The 25,321-nt window shown below is 34.8% G+C and overlaps 1 protein-coding gene across 1 annotated transcript in view; it reads left to right on the top strand.

Moving 5' to 3' along the window:
• The window catches only part of LOC148945217 (uncharacterized), a 221,612-nt gene that overhangs the window by 188,720 nt on the left and 7,571 nt on the right, over window positions 1-25,321 (top strand). The window contains exons 13-15 of the mRNA XM_089099108.1: window positions 5,515-5,659; window positions 13,921-14,064; window positions 18,984-19,132. Coding sequence (XP_088955234.1) covers window positions 5,515-5,659; window positions 13,921-14,064; window positions 18,984-19,132 — 438 coding nt within the window. The remainder of the gene's footprint in view (window positions 1-5,514; window positions 5,660-13,920; window positions 14,065-18,983; window positions 19,133-25,321) is intronic.

Raw genomic sequence — 25,321 nt, 5'->3', positions numbered from 1 at the left:
GGGATCAAGTCATCCTCAAAGGCATAATAATTAGATTTACGACAATGCTGAACAAAATGGCTATCTCAAAATTTTTATTCGGTGACTTCGGGAAAAAAATGAGCATTGGAGGGGACCAAGTTGCCCTCCAATTTTTTTGGTCACTTAAAAAGGGCACTAGAACTTTTAATTTCCGTTCAGATGATACCTCTCATGATATTCTAGGAATACTGGATTGATACGATCACCCCTGGGGAAATAAAAAAAAACAAAAAAACAAACAAATAAATACGCATCCGTGATCATTCTTCTGGCAAAAACTACAAAATTCCACATTTTTGCAGATAGGAGCTTGAAACTTCTATAGCAGGGCTCTCTGATACACTGAATCTGATTGTGTTATTTTCAATAAAGTTCTATGACTTTAAAGGGTTGGTTCCCCCTTTTTTCAAAAACAAGGCAAATTTTGTCAGGCGAGTAACTTTTGATGGGTAAGACTAAACTTGATGAAACTTATATATTTGAAATCAGCATAAGAATCTGATTCTGTTGATGTATCTATACCGCGGATTTGGTATCAAAACCGCGGATTTTAGAGTTTTGATTACTATTGAGCCGGGTCGCTCCTTACTGACAGTTTGTTACCACGAACTGTTTGATTCTTTTTATTTGTCTTACTTTCTCTTTGCCAACTTAATTTTGCGGTTTGAGATTGTTCGGGGGAATTGTCCGGGGGCTATTTTTCAGTGTGTTTGAATTTCCGAGAAAAAAATTCCACGAAAAGGGGTATCGTGCGCAAGAAATTTTACGGGGGGAGAAGATTTTTCAGCGAGAATGGAATTTTTCGGCGGGAATCTTACGGGAAGGGGGGGGGGTGCATTTTACGTAGTAGGAAATTTCCACGGAGGAGTTTCCCGTAAGGGGAGGGAATGTTTCATGGAGGGTGAGCTAGATATATCGGTACTATTTGAAAAACGATCAAAAATTAAATAATAAAAAAAAACTATATTTTTCAACTGAAAGTTAGGAGCAACATCAAAGCTCAAAATGAACAGAAATTATTTCGTATATGAAGGGGTTGACCCCCTCCTCAATACCTTCCTCTTTATGCTAAAGTTTGACTTTTTTGTTCCAATTTTTTAAGAACGGCTCTTGAAACTTTTTTTTTAAAATGCTAATTCTGAGCTAAGTCGAACTTTAGCACAAAGAGCAAGGTATTGCGTAGGGGAAAACCCCTTAATATACGGAATAATTTCTGCTCGTTTAGATTTTTAATATTGCTCCTTGCTTTCAGTTGAAAAAACTTTTTTTTTATTTAATCTATTTATAGTTTAATCTCTTGGTAATAATCCTTGGATAACAACTTTTCCAAGCTTCTTGTTGTAGGGCTTGGAGCAAGTCTAGTTTTTAAGTGGAGCAAAGAGTGTCAATCCTGGATTCTGCTTTAAAGTCATAAATCATGTAAGATAATACCAAGTGTGATTGAAGACAATTAGATAAAGCCATAAATTATTGAAAGACGGTATAAGGGAAGGACGAATTAAAAAAAAAACAGGGAGGTGAAAATGCCACGGTGAGTCCATTAAAGGCTGATGTGGGAGTGACTTTTAACGTCCTAGTTCAAAGTTGAGTGACCAAATATTTGTCACTGATCAGTAACAAGTGTTAGTGGGGTTCTGGGTAAATGAAAGTGGTAAATATGACTTGTGCTCCATACACTTGCTAAGGAGTATAAATTAAAATGTTTCTGGGTAGTAAGTTTGGGACAAAAAGCAACTTTCACGGTCTCTTACTGTTTCTCTTGTCAACCAATTTGGCCGTTTTTTGAGCAATGAAATTTCCCAAAATGACAGTTACAATAACGGTTTAACATTTTGAGTTAGTACAGAAAGGGAACACTCTAGGATGTGTAGGGGCTTGTTTGACAATTTTCAGAATTATAAAGCAAGGAAAGTATACCTAGAAACTATGTAAGTTTCTTCTCTGTCGGTAATAAAATCGGAACGGCAACTCTTTTTTTGTTTCTTTTTTTGCATGTAATCTGGTCACAGTTAGGTGTCTATTCAACTTGAGTGGCCATCTCAGTATACCAATATTCATAAAATTCCAGACACTTTGACTGAAACGCCCATGTGTTAACTCGTCGGATTTTTCAAAAACTGAAAGTTCTAAAAATATGCCGACTGTGCACTAGGGCTTTTGCTTTTTTTTCGTTTTGTTTCTAATGTCGATGAGATTTTATTCAAGAGGACTAAAAAAAGAAAAGCTTTTCTCAAGAAGAGCTTACCTCTCAAGAACACAGGAAAATCAGTTAAGAAAAACAAAATAAAAATTATTTTTCCCCCGAGTCAGTTCTTAATCAGTTCTTATTTGGGAATTGGATGGAGTACACAACGATGTTGGTGCTGTTATTGTTGACCAATATCACAATTATTTCAAACTTCAATACCTTATAACTTGTTGCGAACACAATAGTAAATTCTAATAGAATTCTTTCATGGGAGATTTTTTGTGGAAAAGAATTAAATAATTTTTCTCAACCTTATTGTAATAAGTGACTACATTTAGTCTTCCCGGAAACCAGAATATTCAGTTTATTGTGCTTTGTTTTTATGACAAGTCTCAGCACAGGTGGTGACTGTGAGGTTTTGACATAACCTGGCATTCCTTTATGTCCAAAAACTGGCTTTGCTCATTTTCTATTGAAGGAAAAGAAAGCAAAAATAGCCATTAAAGAAGATGGGGCAATGGTGAAATAAAGGGGTCGAAACAAAGACTGAATTTTGAACCGCGAGGAGAATAACCATCAAAAATTCGAAATGATAAGTCATAGAAATTCCCAAGAGTCCAGAAGACTTGTAAAAACGCTTAGAAAATCCCCAACTGAATGAAAAAGTGCACCCCTAGAAAAAATCAAAATTATCTATTCGTTTGGGGGGGGGGGCTAAAGGGGAAGCACTGCATAGATAATTGTGAAAGAGCATTTACCTTATATTAACTGTATTTTACAGTTTCTTGTTTCAGTTCTGGTTTTATTCTAGGTCTGTCTTTCAGAAATTTCACTGCTTTAGAAGTCACTTAACGATAAAATATAGGTAAGACATGAAACCTATGAAGAAAAAAAGTATTATAATAAGCATGTATGTGCTATTTGGGTCACATATCTCTTTTGGGAAAGGTAGTTTTTAACTCCCTGATTTCCCAAAATTATCTCAAAGATGCTCGTACTCATCAGTTATCCAATGAAGCAAAATTTATATCAATCTCTTCAACTATCCATGCTAACACGCGTCCTTGTCTAAACGGAAAGTACAAGAAAAAGTGAGTTTTCTGCTCAGGAAATGCGCATAGTATGCACATATGGTAAACAGAGATGGTTCTGGCGTCAAAAGGAATTAATTTTGACGGGTCCAAAGGCTGTCGAAATGCTATATGTCATCTTAAAGCACTATCATTCCTTTGCGTTAGAAAGATGAAATAAAAAAAATTAATTATAAAATGGTCAAAATTTAAGTTTTACTGTACTTCTATTTAATTTTAATACGTTTTTTTTTGTCACAAGAACTCTTAACGTCTACAATTTCATCCAAGTTTAGAGTTCTGTAAACATTTGGACTTCCCTAAGTTCTGGTTTGAGTTTGAATAGTTAACGTAATTTGGGTTACTTTAAATTATAAACAAAAGGATCTCACATGACAAGGAGTAAATCTCGTCATCTGGGACAAAAAGTAAAACTGGAGCATCATAGTAGAGTTAGATTTTTAATTAAATATTACTTCTACTACTAACAGCTCACCGCAGCACCAAGCCGCCTAAGGCCTACATAGCTACGCACGCTCCTCCTCCATCTCAATCTATTCAAAGCCTCCCTCTTTACACCCCTCCAGGAATTTTCATTTCCCTTAAATCTTTCTTTACGACACCATCCCACCCAAACCCTGGACGACCTGCTTTCAGTTTAGCCCTAGACGGTTGGCCGAAAAGGACAATCTGGAAATATGTCATCCTTCATCCGCGAAACGTGCCCTAGCCATCTTAACCTTTCACTCATAATGGCTCTAGAAAGTGGGATTGATTCACATTTTTTGCAAAGCTTACTCTTTGAGATACGATCAGGCAGTCGGGTACCTGAAACAATCCGTTGGCAACTTCTCTGGAAAACATCTAGCAAATCTTCGTCTGCTTTTCGGAGCGCCCAGACTTCAGAACTATATTCGACCACTGTCATCAGTGCAGCTTCCAATATTCTAATCTTGGCTCGCAGACTTATCTTCTTATTTTCATTTTTTAATTAAAAAATTTCCAGTTTTAATTAAATCATACTCAGAACTATTTTTGATTTTTTTTTTTTTTTTTTTTTTAATTTAAGAATTTTAAACTAAAATCTCTTAAATTAAAGAACATTAGCCTAAGATTTTAATTTACTCTCCCTGCTGTTTGAACTCAAGCACAAACCTCAACGAAAAAGGACCAGTTCGTTTCTTCAAGATTGTTTTCTAGCTTTTGTCTTAAAGTGTTTTCATCCTAGAAAATACTGAGCGTTTTCTAATGACTTCTTTTTAGGGGGAAAAACAGACCGTTTGTTTTCCACTTTTGCGGATAGAATTGAAGTCGATAATGCTTTCGCTTCATTATGTTGTAATAGAAAAAGGAACTTTCATTTGATACACTACTCTATCTCCGCATTCTTTCATTTTGTTGCACAACTCGGAAAGCTTATCATTAGGTTTTCAGTGTTCTTCACAACTGTGGAAAATTGAATTACGAAATCGAATTTATTTTGTTACTACTGAACTGTTTTTTTTTGTTTTCCATTGAGATTTAGGCATATCTATTGCAAGCAAATTTTGTAATAATAGTTACAAATCCATTATTTGATGTAACTTTTCAGTCTATGTATTTCTTTCATTTTTCAAAGAGGGATAACCGCTTCATGTTATAATGATAATGCCCGTAACATAAAACATTGAAGCTGGAAATCATTCAATTTATTGAAAAGCCTTGGAAATAATTAGAAAAGCAGGTTTGTTTTGCTTTCCCAATCTATCTTGAACTGTCTCCTTTAGAAGTTTATTCTATGGAAGCTTTATATGTTGATTTCCTCAAGCAAAAGTTGGACACAGATGTAGAAAACCCAATCATATGCTCTCTTCCACGAATTGGTATATTTTTCGTAGCTTTTTTTGTCTTGGTTTTGAACTGAGGAGTTTGAACGTGGTTTTGAGCATGATTTGAAAAGCTCTTTGTCATGTTATAAACTATGCTTAGTTCTACTCAAACTTTTGATGTAGTTTGCATAGTGTCCTATATACTCTGTCCTTTCGCTCAAGCAGTTTTCCAAATAAAAAAAAAAAACGCTATTCAAAATTAGTTTTTGCGACCAAGTGGGACATGGGTCAAAATATCTTTTAAAAATAAGTGTGTTCACATATATTGCCTTTTTTTTTTTTTTACATTGTACGTCAGTCCAGCGACGGAAATCATAATTGGAATGTAGTGCATCAAAACTGCTATTTATTATTGTACTTGTTCTAGTGATCCAAAGGAGATGCAGTCATGGATGAATTCGTTAAATATCGCAGCTGCACAGTTATCCAGTCAAACACTGGCTGCTCCAGTTGGCTCTCAACAGCGGTTCCAGCGACCTCTTATGCCTTCAAGCATATCGAAGTTTTCTTTGGTGAGCTTTTACAATTAGTCAGAAAGTGAAGTATTTCCTAAAACAAAGACTTTTTCCACAATAAAAATAGGCGTTGACTTTCCGAGATAAAAAAAAAATCTGCATCTATGAAAATTGTACTTCAGAAGCATTTTGAGTTTGTGTTTGCAAAATTTGAATTGGTAAAAAAAAAAACTCTTATAAGCTTGCAAATTGATATATTTTTATGTATGTTTTCGAAAATAGTGACAAAGACCACATTGCCTTTCCATCATAAACAACAAAAACAAGAAGAACAATAGGGAATTCTTTTCGCAAGACAGTGAAGATAATTTGAATGAATATTTCGGCCCTATGTCCAAGGGCCGTCCTCAGCAAGACAAAAATATATAAAAGAAGAAAGACTCACAATAATATGCAACCAGTAAAACCGTAATGCACATGATGTTTTACTTTTTTATTTGTGAAAATGCGGACCCATAAAAACCTCTGGGTCGAGGCTTTAGACCTCTAAAGCCCATTTCCTGCGCAGCCCTAAAGAAATAACAGCAATTATTGACTCGGGGAATCTGTAATGAATTTGATTCCCCTTCACACCCTTGGTGGGTGGGCAGGGATGGGCAATTGCCATATTGGCATGATATCTGTAATATATGTCGCAGTATATGTTTAGTCAGCATGGGATTAAACTTTGAGAGTACTTCCTTTGTTGCATTACATCCCACCTTCCTATGCCAGTTTTGTTGCATTGCTCCATCTCTTCACTGCCGCTTCCCAGCAGCCCTGAGAAATGGGGATGAAAGGTTCTAGTCCATATTCTGTTATGTCCCAGCATTAGCTACTTAATCTGCAATCTCATTACCTCGGATCCCAGAATATCCTGGGACCCACATCAGAGTAATTCGGTGCCCTTTTGATGTTAGACTGTTCAGTGCGAAATAGAATTTCACTTCACTTCTTTGCCAACCCTTTATATTCTGAAGAGCCTTAAGACGTGCTTGGTTGTCAGTTAGAATGCATATGTTCCTACCTGTACAATCCTTTTGCATCACTGTTCTAGCTGCCCGTTCTATTCCAAAAATTTCAGCTGAGAACACTTCAGCAAATCCATCCAAATGATAACTAATTATCTCTTTATCCAGATTGGGTGTATTCCGGTATATTATTGTTCCATTTCTGTTCGAGTTACGAACCATCTGTTAAGCAAATCATCGCGTTATTTTATATAGAACAGCTCTACTTCCTTCTCTATTTCATTCCTACCCTTTATTGTAATCTGGAGTTGTCTCTCGGGCTGTATTATTGGGATGATATTATCCTTAGGCAGTGCAGTCTTATGTGCAGTCTAACAGCACTTTTTACTGCTTTTTTCTATTTTTTTTCTATTTTTGTGAGTTGAAGTCTTAGAATTAGCTCCATGGATGCCAAGGCCGTTTCATAGCATGCTGAAGTTATCATTAACTATGCTAGCCTTTGAACCCTAATTAGAGGGGTAATGCGGCTTTTAATCTGAGTCAGTTTGACCCATTCCATTGCTCCATATGAATGAAACAGTCTGATTTCAGTCTTTTGTAAATACGTAGTTTTATTTGGAGCTAGGCTCCATTTTTCCCCATCATTCGTTGGCACTGGATTAGGAAGCTGTGGCTTTCCGAGCTTTTTCTTTACAGCGAGCTTCCAAGCATAACTGCTGTCTAATGTAACCCCAAGGTATTTCATCTTCTCTTCAGGGAAATCTGGTGCTCGTATGTTTTTACAGTGAAAGGAACTTGCCGTTTACCTCTTTTTTTTGTAAAAAATATTATTTTATTCCTTTCTGGAGCTAAGTATTGTTCATGTTTTTGTGATCATATTTGGAATTCGTTCAGCATCTGCTATCCTATCTCAACCAGGCTTTCCTGACATTTTCCTCTCAGTAAGGATATCGGATTATCAGCATACTATAAAAAAAAAAAAATAACTATCTCACTATGGTGATTGAATGTCTTTGAAGGTAAGGTAAAAGGGGGGGGGGTCGAGTAGCAAAAATAGTTAGAGAGGAAGAGGGTGGCTGTAAATATATATACTGTTTTTCTCGATTTTTCTAGTTTGTCCGAATTTAATATAAAAGATAAATTTTAGTCGTTCAGTTTGAATTCGTAAATAAAAGTCTCCCGCTTTTTACTTTAGCGAGTTTGTTTTAGAAGTGGAAGGTCGCGCCATCTTCCGCTTTGACCTAGCTCTGAAGTCCACCAATTGTTTGCCTGCTTCCCTTTCGCTAAAGATATTAGAGGAATTGCTGGCCTGAAAGCCTTATTCATGCTTTCTGTGAGCCCTTCTGCCTCCTTATCCAGGTCATGCTCAGTGTTTTCATACTCTGGTGGCAGATTTGGTAATTCGTCATCTAATGCCTGTTTAGTTATAAATGAATCTATTTGCTTTTCTTAAGTTCCTCGTAAGCTTTCTTTTCTGTTGAAGTATATCAACTCTAAACTTTATTAGATGGTGGTCTGAGAATGACGGATGATGACTCACATATTATCCGTTTCCTATTCTTTCATGATTTGAAGTGACTATTCTTAGATCTAACACTTCTCTTTTTTTTATTCTCATAATAGTGGGTCTAGAACTGTGGTTGCACCTCTCATGGCTGTTCACACCTAGGTACTCCAGAAACTTGAGACCCTTCTATTTGTATTTCTCCTCCCCCCCCCCCATGAAGTATCGTGCACATCTGCATCATGTGATACACTCATAAAGATTCTTTCATTCTTGTGGTTTTTTGCCCGTGCTATTGCCTTGGCTGGTGATGCTCTTTCCTCATGTGGCTTTTTCATAACTATAATACTACGTCTCTAGAACAGTGCTTGGATTATTTCCAAGCATTTGAATTTTAGGAATTTTAAGAATTTCTGCTCTGGGAGCCGTACTTACCTCATTATGGACATTGAGCTCAACTCCTCTGGTCTTCCTTTTCCGGTAATGGTCCATAGCTTTTGCATTATTGTTACGTATGTCTGCATCTCTGCCATCAAACTTACAAGATTGTTGGAGGCTGCTTAACAATTATGCAGATTGTTCTGCTAGCATTCTGGCCCTCGTTGCTCATATGGCTCGTGGCTCATACGCTGGTGTCATCTATGTTTTAAGGTTATGCTTCGTCCTACCATGGGGTGGACCCCGCTGCCCTCTTAAAAAGAGATTTGAGGTGCTAGCTATCCCAGGTGCTAGCCAACTGGGGTGGCTAGCACCTCCTGCATGCTAGCTAACTTCTGGCTACCTCTCCCCCAGGTAAAGTTTTCTTGCCCTGGGATTCCTCCTTGTGCTCTTCATCCAGTTAAACCTCGTTTAGACTCGACTCCAACTCTTGCTCCTTTTTAGTTCTGAATGAGAGTGGAAAATCCTGTCCACGCTTTCCTCTCTCCCTCAAAATTATCCCAGTCCTTTGCCGTCGCTGGTTCTGGGCTAGGGAAGGCTCATTTCATGACCGTTTCCAAGGATTTATTGTCGCTTCGCTGCAATTGCTTCTGTTTGCGCTCAAGGCATCTTGGAATAGGGATATTTGATCCGAGATTTTACCATCAATTAGTCAAGGAAGATCCAATACTTATTTGCAGATAAGGCTATGATATTGGTTGTTTTGAACGAAAGGTAGGCACGCTCCCGGTATGCTACAAGCAAGAATCTTTAGAACGAAGGATAAAAACTTATTACAAGATTTACAAAATAGTACAACAGTCAAATAAAAATATTTAAGGAAATTATCTTTTTCATAACGCTTTCACCTTCGAACACACTAAAAAGTGAAAACAGTTCCCTATTGCCCGAAAAAAATTGGAATATTATAAGACTAAAATGAAAGGATGGTATAGTCGTGACATAGAAAGTTGTCCATGAATAATTATGAAATACCTCAGATCGCCCCAGACTTTCATTGGAAGTGTGGAAGTGCCAAGGACAGCAAAATAAAATATGGTTGTTTGACTTGATTAAGTGGAAACTTACGCAACCATATGTATCTTACAAAGTTAGGAAAAATTGAAAGGTTTTGAAAATAGGGGCCAAATTGAAAAAAAAATAGGGGGGGGGAGAATAGCAAAAAATTAGCTAAAAAAATATGGCACCAAACAGCTTAAGAAGCTGTAGCTTTGCTTTGAGGTATAATTGTCTTTGAGAAACAACAGGTCGCTAATGTTTAATTTTTATGAACGAAAAGTGTCGTCAAATTTAACTAGCTTAGCCATCGGATCCTCAATGGAAAAATTTCTTCTCGGAGGGGTGTCTCCTGGGGCAAGATCTAAGTATCCCTGACTCAGGCCATTCACCACCTCATTGAACAATGTTGATCTTGGCATCTTACTTTTACTATGCCGTCCTCTAATTTCGTCGAGGCGACACTGGGAGCAAAATCCTGATTTTCCTCTGGTCTCAAATAGCCTCCATTAGAAGGACAAAATCTTCATCGCTGAGGGTTTGCCAATCATACTAACTGATCCTTATGGTAATCAGCTTTACGGCATCAGGAAAATCCCTCTTTCTTTTCCTTGTCCCAGGAGCCTCTGTTTAATTTCTCTCTACTTTGGGGCCTTGCTTTGACGGAGCAACCGTAATTAGTCACGGTTCTGCATGGCAAAACTGCCGAAAATGCGGGACTGTCCTAAAAAAATATTTTATTCAAACAGCAAAAAGAAAAATCTTAAAAAATCGCCGTTTTCATGTATTACTAAACATAACATTGGACCAAGTGGCAAAAAATGTTTTTATCCTGTTGACCTTGATGCTTTACAAATTCGTATTTTTCAGTCTGGAGGATTTTTTTGTCTTTACTTTTTACTGTATTGGGAGATTAACAGTTCCTTTTACGTATTTTGTCACTTTAATCGTCTCTTTATCTGTTGTCTCGCACCCGTCACTTTACAATCACGCTGTTCACGGCTGTGTATTACTACACTTGCGTAAATCCTATTATAATGCTGATTAAATATTTATTTTAATGAGAAAAGAAGCAAAGAACAAAAGCAGATAAATATCATACTTTGTTAGTTATTAAATAATAATAAAAAAAAGTTTATTTTTCAATTGATAGTAAGGAGCAGTATTAAAACTTAAAAAAACATAAATTATTCTGTAAAGGAGGGGGACTACCCCTTCCTCAGCCCTCGTCCTTTACGCTAAAGTCTGAAAGTTCTTTGAAAAAACTTCTTATTCAAATTCAACAGCCCTTGCCTTTGAACAGTCTTTTTTAAAGAATTCTGACGAAAAATCAAACTTTAGCATTAAGAGCAAGGATTGAGGGAGGGATAGTCCCTTCCTTATATACGGAATAATTTTTGTTCATTTTAAATTTCAATATTACTCCTTAATTCTGCTTGATAAACACTTGTTGTTTTTACGTCTAATTTCTGACTGTCATTGGTTCGATGCGATTAGTCCCGAAAAAGAAACACGTATCTGTTACCTTTCTTGCTATAAAAAAAAAAAAAAAAAAAACGAAATTCAACGTTTTTGTAGATAGGAACTTGACTCCTCCAAAGTTAGGTTATCTAGCACGCTGAATGTGGTGGTGTGATTTTTATTAAGATCACTTGAATGTTTGGGGGTCTTTCCCCCTTTTTTCAAAAACCTGGCAAATTTCTCAAGCTTATAGCTTTTGGTGGGTAACATCAAAACTTGATGAATTTTATGTATTTGGAATCAGCATAAAAAGCCAATTATTTTGATGCATGAATTGGAACCAAATTTCCATTTTTTATAGTTTCACTTATTGTGTGGCTGATTCACTCCTTATTGTAGGTTACCACGAGCTATGTGAAAACAAGTTAGACTATGTTGTAAATATTGACATTTTGTTCAATCGGACTTTCAGACCCGCATAATGGAAATTTACGAAGTCAAACAATTTTACCTCTTAACGAACAAAATTCTGGCAATTACTGGTTAGATGGACTATTCTTGTAACATTGAGCTTAATACTTTGTCGAAGTGTCGGAGGTTGCGCTCTAAGCCATCTTATGATAAATACCTTTCAAGGTCTATATAAATGACTTTGTAAATATTTAAAAATAGGACCGTCTCTGTTGAACCATTAATAGGATAAAGTTTCTCCAGATTTTCTCTCCTTTTTCTCGCTCTCGGGCTTTACACTAATTAAATAATAGGCACACTAATTGGTCTAGTTTTTCTCGTTTTTTTTTCTTCTGTAATTATTGGAAACGATATTTTAGCGTCTCTCTTTTATATAGGAAACGTGTTTTTTTCTTTATTTTTTCGACTAGCCTAATGTAACTTTTTTGGAACGATTGGCTTCCGTTAATATTTCTCTTCTTGGATTGAATAGTTATTGGAGGTTTTAATAAGTGTGTTAGTATGTTTAGCTGATAACCAATCAGGCCCTAATTGAGGAAAACGTGTTTTCCCGCTTTGTCTCTCTGTCTCATTCTCCTTGGTCCTATATAAGTAAATTTTAGCATCAGTAATTGCTATTGTTTCTGTTATTTTTCTAATTATTTTCCCTTAATTGTTAGCAACAGTTATTCCCACCGTTTTAAGTAGAAAGTTTTTTTTTTATTTGTTTTGGGGGTTTTATTTTGGAAAGAATAATTTTTTTTTATTTTTTTTTTCAGTGGAAATTGTATCTGGTGAATCATCATCGGTTTGCACGAATTAATTCTCAATTTTGCTCATTAGCAAATTGTAGGATTGTTTACGGCTAATTCTTGTCCTGTAATGCTTCTTGATCCTTTTTTTAGTTTTCGGCAATATTTTTATTTTTTTATACAGAAAGGGAAACACCTCCGCTATCATGAAGAGTGCATCAATGGATCAGAGATATCAGCTGTTTAGGTTGACTGTTTCTACACTCTTGCATCTGAATTACATTAAGCCCCCGTTCACATGTGTGCTTAGCTAAACATCAATCTCAAAACCCCACCATTTTGGACCAATCAGGGCTGCTTATAAAAGAGGAAGTATATGGAATAATTGCACTTAGACATTAGTGTCTAGCTTAGCATGCATGTGAACTGGACTTTACTGATCGCTTTTGAAGCCTCGTAGTGATACACACATCAGATCAGGCTCGTACGGAGGAATTTAGTTTTTGGGTTGTTATGAATAAAAAAAAAAAAAAAAAAATTATAAGGGGTAAATTATTTGGAAAATATAAATGATTATTGGGTAAATCGTTAAATCGAGATTTTTAGGGGGGTTGGCGCCCAAAGGCCCCCTCCCTAACGTACGTATCTCCGTTAGACCTGGACATCTTCTTTCGTGTGTTCATAGGATTTTTTTTTTTTTTTTTGCGTTTAATCAATGTAACTAGTTGAAAAAAAAAAAATCCCCGTTCTTCCTGGTTTCTCTCACTTTCCCTATTCCAACCACAAGTAAATCAGACAGACGCTAATGGATATTTTTTCTTCTAAAACCACAATTTTTTATTTTCGTTATCAACGAGAAAGATCTTTTTTCTGGATTTTTGTTATGCTGGAAAGAATGGTGTTTAGTTTAGGTAGAATAAATATTTTTGTATTTTTATCGCAGAAGGAATAGGAATGTTGCTAGGACTATCGGATCTATAGATCTTGAAGGATGAAGTACCTAGATGCTTTGGATAACTAGGTTCTAATTCAGACTTTATTTGACGCGTTTATAAGTTTCTTTAGTACTCTAAAAAATAGGAGATTGACATTCGTAGCAGCTGTGAATCAGATGTAACTGACTTCTTTTGCTGTTTTTTCTTGCTCTCGGACTTGCCTAAGATATACCTGTAGAAGATCGGCCTTACTGTGGTTTACTGGGTTTAACTAACTCCCTTAAGGTAGGGGTTTTAAATCTAATCTGTTAATTTCTAGAGCCGATGTCTCAAAAGCTACTCTTTTCAGCGTTCTCCGCCAAACACTATGGGAATTCAGTAAGAGTGGAGAATCAATATCGTCAGTGAAAAATAAAAGCAACCATCGCTATCTTGTGTTAACCAGCAAAATTCTAAATAAATCATGAGAGCATGAAATTTTAGTTGTATTTTTATTTTAACTTTAGTTTTACATTCAGTCGAAGATAAAAGAACCTTTTTGCCAAAAGGGTACAATAGGCATGTTTGTGAACTTGTCTTTTTCTTACCAGCCTATGTTCAGCACATTAATGTAGCCCTGGTTATTTGTAACAAATAAAAATGAGTTTTAGAACGAAAGAATCTGTCCCTGCAATAAGAACTCTAGTCCTATTTCCTCCGCCACTTTTTCATACAGAGGAATATTTTGATTCCAAATTAGGTAGAATAAACATGCTTATATATATTTTTTCAGAGAGAACAATTACGTTCTTATAGTGAGCGTGTTGGGGAAATCGAGCTTGAATTAGAGGATTTGAAAAGGCTGTCACAAGAAAAAAGCAATAAAGCTGCTGCCTCAGTTGCCAGTAAAGACAAAGAAGTTTTTCTCCAGTTCGAGGTAAAGACCATTCTCTTTTCCTTTTTTTTTTTTTTTTTTCTTTCTTTCCACTTTTCTGTAATGAGAAGGTGAAATTGATCAAATGCTGAGGAAACTGATATGAGCAAGGTTTATTTTTATTGTCTTAATCCCGTTTAATAGTTGGTGATAAATCATTATTTTGGAACAATTAAACAAGCAAGAAATTGTCTAAGTACTCCTTATTCATCTATAACCGAGACAACCAGCCTCGAAGATCCTCAGCTATTATCTCTACAAATAACAATTCCTTCAACAAATAAAGTGTTTCGAGAAAGTTAAACTTCTATATCTGAGAAGTCATAAATAAGGCCTGTTATGTCCAATAACGCATGGGTAGGCTACTTTTCTAGGCATGGAAAGATTAATCAGGGACGGGATTCTGAGTATAGCCTACCCTATGAAATCACATGGGTTTCATTATTTTCACATAAGTTCCATCAATTTTCATCTAAATCACCACAATTCAGTCTGTTGTAAATATTGTACTGATGTTGAATAAGTCTTATAGTGACAGAATGTATTAGGCTGCATATGTATTCAGGCATGTACGTAGAAAAAGGAGTTTCTAGGGACGGCCTCTGGAAAATATTATGATTTAATTATTATTGTTTCGTCGCATAATATTTTTCATAGTTTGATGAATTGCTTCCTAGTCGTCTTAAAAAAAAAAAAAAAATAATAATTCTTGTGTCCGTGTTTATAACGCTATATTTGTGACACTTTGGATGTGAAGGAAGATTTATTTTGCGAGGAAGAATTAATGACATTACTTAAAGGATTGAAAAATAACAAGGCCCCATGTTGTGATAGTGTCGTAAATGAATTTTTTTTTTAAATGCTTATCGTTGTGTAGCTAGAGATAAATCACAGAAGGCTATGAATTGAATTTTTGGAAAAGGGGAAGTACCTAGCGATTTTAGGAAAACTTTAAATAAACCCTTCTGTAAGAAGGATGATAAGAGTGAGTGTGGTAATTATGGAAGCATTAGCCTCTTTTCTGTAGGAATGAAATTACTTAGCATGATGATACTTTTAATGCTTAGAGATACTATAGATAAAGTTTTAAAGGAAGAACAGTTTGATTTTAGGAAGGGGGCCCATGCGTCGACCAAATTTTCACTCTTAGATTAATAACTGAGAAGTGCCTGAATCATCAGACCTCTTATCCTTCAGTAATGTAGATTATGAGCAAATGTTTTATTCAGCTAATAGAAGAGCTTTAGTGAAGCTCCTATTCTTGTATGGTGTACTAGATAAACCCATTAAAGGGATTAGTGTTATGTGCAAGAATAACATTGCTGCGGAAGGTAGAAAATAAAGTTAGTAGCTGGTTCCGTATTGAATCAGGAGTTAAGCAGTGTTCCGTTCTATCCCCGTTAAAATGGATCATTGTGATGGACTTAGGCCTAAGGAACGTAGGAAAGGCCATGGGAGAGCATCGAGCTAAATGGGGAGGTAGGATTCTCCTAGGCTTAGATTATGTTGAAGATTTGAACATCCGTGATGAAAATGTTAGTAAAATGAAAAGATTTTTGGAGGTTTTGATGGTTCAAGGTGCAAGAATATGTTAAAAATTAATGTTAAGAATACCAAGCCACTAGGAATGGGGATAAGTGAAGGTAAGAGGTGATGCTGGGTAACAAGAAGATCTATCAAGGCCCAGGCTGTTTTTTCACAGCTGAAAAAAGTTTGGAAGAACAGGCGGATAATTCTGCGAACCAAGATAAGAATTTAGGAAGTCATAGTGATGACAGTGGTAAAGTATGGTTCTGAAACGTGGGTGCTCCGAAAGCCATGGAGTATTTGTTGAATATTTTCCAGAAAAAGTGTCTACGGATTGTTTCGGTACCCGTTTGACTGACCGTATTTCAGACAGCAAGCTGTACAAAAAATGTGGTTCAATTCCGCTTTCTAGGGTTATAATGAGAGTTTGGTTGAGATGGCTAAGACAAGTTCTGCGGATAAAGGATAATAGATTAGCAAATATCGTCGGTTTTGGCCAACCATCTAGGTGAAGCGAAAATCCGGTTGTTTCCGAACGGGTGGGAGGAGGTCGTAAGGAACGATTTAATGGAAATTGGAACTTCTTGGGAGGGTGTAAAAGAGAGAAGCTTCGAATAGATTGGGAGAGAGGAGGAGCGTACGCAGCTGTATTAGCCTCAAGCGGCTTGGTGTTCCATTGAGTTGTCAGTAGTAGTAGATGTAGATGGCTGCATAGTAGAAAATTTAAGCCTGGAATAATTTCCCTTCCGAATATTGCAGAGGCATCTGTATTATTCGGGCATTCTTTGGACTTGCTTCTGTATTGTGATTAGAAATCAACTATTATTTTTTTTTTTAATTGTCGGTTTGGGAATAAATAATGATTGTTTTCAGTCAGGGGTGTATCCAGCGGAGAGGGGGGTCTTGGGTGGTTTGAACCCCATTCCCCTCGAAATTTTTTGTACGACTGGTAAAAATTTAGCAAAAAATGCATTTAAAAATTTGTTGATGCTTTTTATTTTATTTTTTTAAGCACCAACTTTCCCACGAAAAAAGTCCTGGCTATGGCCCTGTGTTCAGTTGTGCCTAGATCGGCTGCTCAATACCAAAACAGACTATTTGTATCCTATATAATAGTTGAAAAACAACTTTATTTTGTATTATAGAAAACTTGAAAGAATAGAAACGTCGTCAAAACGATCTAAGATAAAATTTAGCACCTTCTAGCAGTTTTGTGTAATAAAAACAAGTCTGACCAAATTTTTAAATTACACAAGAAAACATTCAAAACCGGAAAAGTTCACAACTTTAAACCAGAATTTGCAAAATTGCATAACAATTTTTCTATGATTTGAATTTGCCATGTATAGCGATTGCTGATTTTACTGTAGGAATGTCGCTAACTCCTATTATATTCATGCAATGCTTTAAATACTAAGAATTTGCCGAAATAATTCTCAGCTGCTTGGTAATGAATAGATTTTTTTCTGATAATTGTGCTGCCAAATTGATTGTTCCTGTTACGAATCATTGTATGTGATAAATGAATCATATCAGATAAATGAATCAAATCAATGAATCTACAATATGAATCACTGTAGGTGATAAATTAATAAACTGTGGTTTTGGTAGGAGGAATTGATAATGTTACGGTGATCTTTTCTAATCTTTTTTTCATTTTTTTCTTGGTCATGTTGTCCTTTTTTTAACTTTTTTTTCAGTCTTATAGTTTTGACGATTGTAAGAAAAAAAAAAAAAATTTTAGTTGTATAGGATGCTTTAATATTTTTAACAAAACGAAAAGAAAAAGGGAATTTATCTCGTATTTGGATTGAAAGTTCATGAACATCTATGGATGGGAGTGCGGGACCTCTTCATCAATTCTTGAAGATAAGTAAGCTTCGAAAACCTGGAGATAAGTTGTTTCATAGTTTCAACCATTTGGAAAATTCCAGTGCTTCTTTGAGAAAAACAGAAGTTTCTCCTTGATTCTTTATTGGATCGACGGTATTAGAGAACTCTTGATGACCACGAATATTTTCACAAAGTAACAGTGAGCATTCCCTTAGGATATTGGCTATTTTTTAATACTTCGTGGTAAGTCGAATTGTATCATTAATGTCTAATCAACATCACAGCTATGATCAGCCTGGTATACAAATTTCTCTCTTAACTGATTCTGCTATATCATTTCTGCTCTAGGGAAGGGTCAAAAACATTTAGGAGAGTAGCCATGGCTGGGAAAAGGAAAAAGAGTGGATGATTTTTATGCTGCAGTGTCATTTTCTTCAATGTTTTGTTGTTTAATAGTTAGTCATAAAGCCGAGGCTCATAGCAGTAGTAATTAACGCATAAAAAATGATGAAAAGGAATAGCGAAAATTTAAACTGTTCTTTTTCTTTCCACGAACATTTGGTCACCAAATTCTACTGTCTGAGTTATTACGCATGGAGGTCTATTTATATTAATGTTTCTTCGTCCATTTCTGTCTGGAAAATAAAATATTTATTATTTTACATTCTATTTGCAAACATTTCAAGTGGAAACTCATAAAATAGTTTTCTAAATGCTGCATAGTTTTCTACGTGCTGTAAGTTCTGGTGTGTCGCATGCGGCCCTTGGGCTTGACGCTCTTTAAGTCCTACCCCAGATCAAATAGTTCACTTAATTTTGCTATACCTCTCTTGAGTTTCAGATTGTGTTTAATCATTGTTCCTTTTCTCCAAATATATCATATATTTTAATCTCGTTTGTTGGAGCAACGAATTATATCCCTATCTCAAATATATAAGATATTGCACATTACAAACCCTTATCTTGTTTGCTGAAGCAAACGTACGGTTAAGATTTTAAACCTCTTGGAGGGCTTAAGATTTCAATTGGCACCTTTGGCAGCTATAGTGTTTTTATGCATTTATACAAGGCAATGATACCTGCATGCACAATGCCTTTGGATTCACACGGCTGCCTTTATTTTTCGATTGTCCTTCGATTATAATTCTGGCAGAAAATGGCATTTGTTCTTTGTAATTATAAAGCTTATATCAAATTTATGCTTTGTTTATTTACAGCAGTGAAAAATTTAGCCCATAAAAATGTTGTAATATTCCCATATCTTCATAATTCTAGTTAATTTCTATGAACTTTGTCCGTAAATGTTTCTAATGACGAGTCTTAAGAGATGCCAAAAATCAAAGTAGTCCTCTCATTAGTCAATATAGCTATTACTGCTCGGCTGCTAATTCACCGGTACTGTCTTATTGACGTTTAGTCCCGTACACCCCCCCCCCCCACCCCCACACCCCTGGATACGGCCTTGTATGCCATTGCAAAAATAATAACTATTTGCTTTATCATTATTTCGTAACTACTGATTCTAAGCAGTGTCTTGTGTCTAAAGTATCAATCTCTTTCAGTTTTTGCGATATAATGTTTATATGGAGCTACTTACCGACAAGATTGTGCTTAGCGGAGCAATGAATCTGGCTCCTAATGACCAGCTACTGGAAGCTGATGAGCAGGAAGCACTATCTACAGAAAGGCTCAAAAGTTTACCGAACGATAGGTATAGTTACCATTCAGCCATTAAAACTGGTTTGGGCCGTAGATAGTTGTCTTTAATTAACATTGTATTTGAGATGGACTAACTGCCTTGTGATTTGACTAACTCTATTATCGCATTTTAAAACGCCTTAGTACAGTTTAAGACAGTGAATTATCCTAGTACTTCCTCTTTATTGTGCATGTCTTGGTGTATATATATATATATATATATATATATGTACTCTTAAGTAGAGAGGTGCTTCGTTTATCCTACAGAATGCTAATAGAATGGCTTATTCGTTTACCCTTAGTAAGGCTGCCTGCTTACTTTAAAAACAGTCAGATCTGGCATTTGGTTTAATTCTATCACTTTTTGAAGCAAGAAAATATTCATTGGAAGAGACTAATGGAAACAAAATTCCCAAGCGTGCTTAAGTATTACTTTTCTCCTCAAAATTTAGAATCCTATTTAAAACTAGAAGCTTTAGGGTAGAATGATTTTACCCTCCCCCTACCGCAATATGTTGACAAATTCCCTTAAAAAAATGTTTGGGTATAAATGTCAATATTTTTGTAAGATGTTGTTGTGACTTTTAATCAATACAAATTTAGAAGTTGTAATGATAATTAATAGAGCCAAATAGTACAGAGAAATATTTAGTAATATGAAGCTAATTTTAAGATAACGAATTGCAGCTCTCTACATACGAGTCAGAAATGAAGAAACAATATAACGTTTTGTGATAATTAGGTAGCTTATTTTATTGTTTGGGAAGCATGTCTGCACCTAAGAACGTTACAGTCTAAAGATTTTGCTTACATTGTTCTTTAGATTTGAATTTAGAATTAGTTAAACACATAAATTACAAATCTCCTGCTGCACTAAACTGTAGAGGTGTTTGTGGTCGACAGCTCTGCTATTGTAGCCGGCGACCGTTGAGCTATTTATTGGTAAATCATTTTCATAGCTTTAGCTAATACGTCATAAGGCTCTATGGCCTTTGATCTATGGTGGTAATTGTGGTGATGAAAGTCGCCTCTTATGATTTCTATTCAAAAATGGTCTTTTTTTGCTCTTTGAAATACAAAACTCACCATTTATGTCCTTTGTAATATTAGGTGCAGATGTGCTGGTTGTTTGAGTTAGAAGTTTATCTTCTCGTTTTGTCGGTTGGCTGACCAATTTTTGTGAATGGATCAATTGAGCTTTTTCGAAAAATATGTAATCATAAGACTTCCATTATTTTTTTTTGTTTTTTTATTTCTGTACCTATGTCAAGTCTGTCAAAAGATTTACTATATTTCATATGTTTGTTTTGTAGCTTCTAAGTAAGTGAGTGAGGTGAACAAGGAACCTCGCAAAAAATCGGGATCCTTTGTTCTATTACTTAAATGTTTAATTTTTAGATACGGGCGACCAAGCGTCATCTATGCTTTGTAATCAAGGTAGCGTTTTAAGAATATTAAAGATTTTATATGAAAGCTATCGCTGCCGTTCTAGATGGAAGACCTAAGTCAATATTTAAAATACACATGCACGCAATAATAGGAACAAAGACAATGATATATTTATAGGAACAAGTGGAAAAATGAGAATAAAGTATAAAAGCAACCCTGGAAATATGTTTTCATGCATATTATGAATTAACAATTGTTTTATTAACATATCTCCTTCTTGAGAGGCTAACACTAAATGTTTACCTGAGAAAAATTTTCAAAATTAAATCGGACCAAATTTACTTAAATCTAGCTTTGGTAACAACACCATAGCTTTATTTTATATGATTCATACAATCCTAATAAAACACTCCCGACAATTAGCCCGTTAATTCAGACAACTTAAAGAGTCAAACAAAAATTGAAATAGCTTATTTTTGAAAATAATAATAATAATAAAAGAATAGAACAACGTCTTACTGTAGAAAAAGCCAATGGAGAACTTCTAACTGAAGCGACACAGTATTTGTATTTGTATATCGTTGTAAAGCGTGTAATTATAGGCTACAAATTAAAGCTTGTGTACTATGCCATATCTTATATCGTTATCGTCTACCAATGTGCTTATTCTTCAAAAATAGAGAGGGATATAAATGGGTGTTTTAATTTCTCCAAGAACACTAGAAACTCAGTAGATTTCTCTGTCTATTATGTTAACAAACACGAAAGAATTAGCAATTAGTTTATGGACTTTTAAATAAATCAGAGTATCGAAAAACGTAACTTGATGTAAGTCACAAAAAGTTGTGCTGAGGCTTCCTATTTTTGAGCTTTTTTGGTTTCTTGGGTTTTGGACACAAAGCTTTGAAAAATTTGCACTCTCTCTTTCTCTCTCCATGGGTGTATGGAGGGGGAATGCCCCCCCCTAGAACTACAAATTTACACTAGATATGGCTGAAAAAGCAGTTGAAAAAAGATAGATGGCCAAAAAGCAATTAATAAAAGTTAGATGATTGAAAAAGCTGAAAATAAACTGCTGGAATGACAGAATAAAATCAAACAACTTTCTTGGAAAGATTTAGCTCTAATCACAAAAGATTAATACTGAAGCTTATTGATGATTTTTGGTGATTACTTATTAATAAAGATTTCATAGGTATGATAGAACTTGTTGGCAATGTAAGGTTTTCTGAACTGACAATATAACTTCAGCTCCCCCCCCCCCCCGCCCTTCACCACAGAATCGGCTGCCTCCCCCCTCTAAACAAGAAGCTACGTACGCCCATCCTCTCTCTCTCTCTCTCTCTCTCTCTCTCTCTCTCTCTCTCTCTCTCTCTCTCTCTCTCTCTCTCTCTCTAATTTCTTTTTACTTGTTATCTTTTGTCTGCTTTAATCCCACGGTCTCGTTTTTTAAAAGTGAAAAGTATAGTCAAAACTATATTTGATGTCGATGTAGGTTTCCTATTTTTTTTTCCTTTTTTTGTATCTCTAATTTCGTTTTTCCTTTTATCTGCATCATTTAGCTGAATGTAATATAGTTCAAAATTTCTTTCAACAAGCGCAAGAAATTTATGCAGTTATTGAGTTGATTAACTATGAATACTCGTAACATAAAAGCTCGGTATTTATACATCTAATGGCTATATATATATATATATATATATATATATATATATATATATATATATATATATATATATATATATATATATATATATATATATATATATATATATATATATATATATATATATATATATATATATATATATATATATATATATATATATATATATATATATATATATATATATATATATATATATATATATATATATATATATATATATATATATATATATATATATATATATATATATATATATATATATATATATATATATATATATATATATATATATATATATGTGTATATGCATGTATATTAAGTTTATGTGTACAGATTTTGCTTATAAATGTACATAACTTCTCTTTGAAATTGCAATGTTTTTTTTTCTACTTAAGTTGTATTGGAAAGCCTAAATTAAAAGACAAAAACGTATTTTTAGTGATGGGACTATACCACAATTTTTCGCAATTCTGATTCTTGTTTTCTTATCAACATTTCTAATTTTGATTCTTAGACAAATTGAGTTAGACAAAGTGTTATTAATATATTTATTATATACATAGTGAGGGGTATGCTAGTCCTCTTCTAAAAATGGTTAGTGATTAGTCCCTTTAATTTTAGCCACCCTTTAGTTTTATTTTAAATCCCTTTATTTCTTGAAAGTTTGCGTTTAGTTTTCTGATTTCTACATCGTGGGGAGAAAATTTCATTTCTTTATAGTAAAAGATACTTTTATCCGAACTTTGCATTTCCTCTTCATATTTGGGCACAGGTTGAATTTTTCGCTGCTTTTTATCCCTTTTAATCCCTATATGTTTCATAGCATTTAAAAGTACTATTAATCCTTTTTGATGTAATTAGAAGCAAAAATATAGAAACCATCCATCCCGTCAAATTAAAGAAATAAAAGTAGGGAGGGGTGGTTGTGGGGGAGATTAATTACGACAAAGAAGAAAGGAAAAAACAAGGGATTGCAAAGCAGAAAGAAATGAGGAAGAGATTGAGAAACAGGAGAATATGCAAACTAACAAAGTGACAGCAACTTTATTATGAGACGGAAAAAATCAGGGAAAGCTGTCAAAATGCATGAAGAAGTCACTGAAAGTATAACAAGATTGCTCTGATCTAGTTGGAATTTTAAGATGGGTTAGGATGTCAAATGGGACAATAACAGCTGCCGAGGATGACTTTAGAGTGACTATAAATAGCAACAAAAGTGGAAACATGACACACTTATTGACATTTGATAGGGTTTTAAAACCCATGAATAGATGAAACCATTCACTTATGCGTAGTTTCTAAGCCAACTGTTCGAACTTAAAACAACAGAACTAAAAACGGGGTCAGTGTCCCTCTAAAAAACTGTTGGGAAATTAGTCTTGCCAAATTCTAGCTTTTACCGTCTTAAAAATTACTATCATTAGGAATATTAGTTTATGTTTTACTTCCCATCTTTTCAAATGAGGATATGCATGAAAGTATGAAGGCGGCTTTCCCGAGTTGGATTTTCGCAAATTGTCCGCATCCTTTCGATTATCAATTAATTCGCCTGTTTTCTGAAGTTTAAGCTACCTCAACCTCCCCTTCTCATAGAAATTTTTTGCTTGTTTCCCACTGTTATATACACATTTCTAAAGTAGTGAATTTCAAAGACTATTTTGAAAGAATTCAACAAAACGTCTTAGGGATGTAAAAGTAAATAAGCACTATATCCGCTAGTAGTGCAAAAATTCGAACTTTCCAGATCATATTACAAGCGTTATTTTATCAGCAACAGAAATCCTGGGGTCAAACCCATCAGTCTTAAATCCTAACAGGAATGATCCATTTTTCATCATTCAAACTTAATTATTATTGGCGGCGCTGCTTTCTTTCTAATTTTGTTTTTCTTTCAATTCTTCAAACGCCTGCAGTCAAGGGCTAGTTCAAAAAGAAGTAGCAAATAACTATTAATTTTGTAGTAAAATAAGCTTATCTTAAATCAGAAACTTGCCAAAAATTGAAGTAATGAGTAAACTTACATAATAAACGCAAATCAAAGGTTTCTTCTTCTTTATGGTGAATAATAAATTTGATGATGTGTGAAACCGAAAAATTTTCCTCAATGGCAATGCCGTTTCAGAACATAGGAAAGTACCCGATTCCTAATTGATTGTAAAATAAGTATTTATTGTACTAAGTATAGACAAGTACGCTACAACAATAACGTAATATTTCTTATTTCTGCTGGTGCATACAAGGGTACGGTTTCATCTAAGTCTAAGGTGTGTGATTCATATAAAGTCGTCTCAAGTCATTCTATTTGCTTCTAATTGCTATTCACCTCCTAAAATGGTGTTAGTTATGAGGGGGAGGGGAGGGCGTGTGCCGCCCCAAGGTCTTGGCCCTCCTCCTAGATTTTGAAAAATATAATTGGCCCCCTTCTAAGTTTTCGTGAATTGACGCCTCTTCCGTCTTCTGGGACTAATATGGTATTTTTTTTTTAACCACATGAGATAATCTAGGCTCCCTCCTATATTCTCAAATGACGAAACTAGGTGTAAATAAAAATATTGACGATAAATGTACTTATGTTACCTATTTCATCGAAAATAATTCAAATAACAATGTTAACCAAGGCGTTATACTATAGTATTCTTACAGGATAGCATTAGGACAGACAAAACTAATTTGTTATGTTCAAATAATAATTTTCTCCAAATAATTGTTTGGGACCTTGACATAACTCTCTTTTAACATGCATGTAAGAACTTAGAGAAAAGGTCGTATGTTAATAAAGCCATTTTTTGTCAAACAGTATTTTAATGAAGCTATTTATCTTACATAGGCAAGGTGCGTTTTGTCATTAATGTTTGTAAGTGCGGCATGGCTTTCTTATTTAAGAACTAAGGTTGACTGGCTCCTCGGGTAACCTTCTCAGCTTTTTAGTATATATATAAAAAAAAACTGTAGCCTTCGGCAGCAATAATTTTAATGAAGAAAACCTATGTAAGCCATATAAGATCTGTTTTATTTCGGTAGAAATATTGGATTTCTTTTAATGGTAGGTTCAAACACACTAATAAAACCGTCTCTCCGGCCGTATCACGATGCAATAAAGAAATATTTGAAATCAGAACTTTGGTAATATAAGTTCAAGTAATA

This window comes from Artemia sp. Qi Xiang Cuo, chromosome 13 (assembly GCF_049724085.1).
Source record: "Artemia sp. Qi Xiang Cuo chromosome 13, ASM4972408v1, whole genome shotgun sequence".
NCBI classification, from domain to species: domain Eukaryota; kingdom Metazoa; phylum Arthropoda; class Branchiopoda; order Anostraca; family Artemiidae; genus Artemia; species Artemia sp. Qi Xiang Cuo.
The sequence above is the reverse complement of the archived record's forward strand: the minus strand, read 5'-3'. Positions and strand labels throughout refer to the sequence as shown.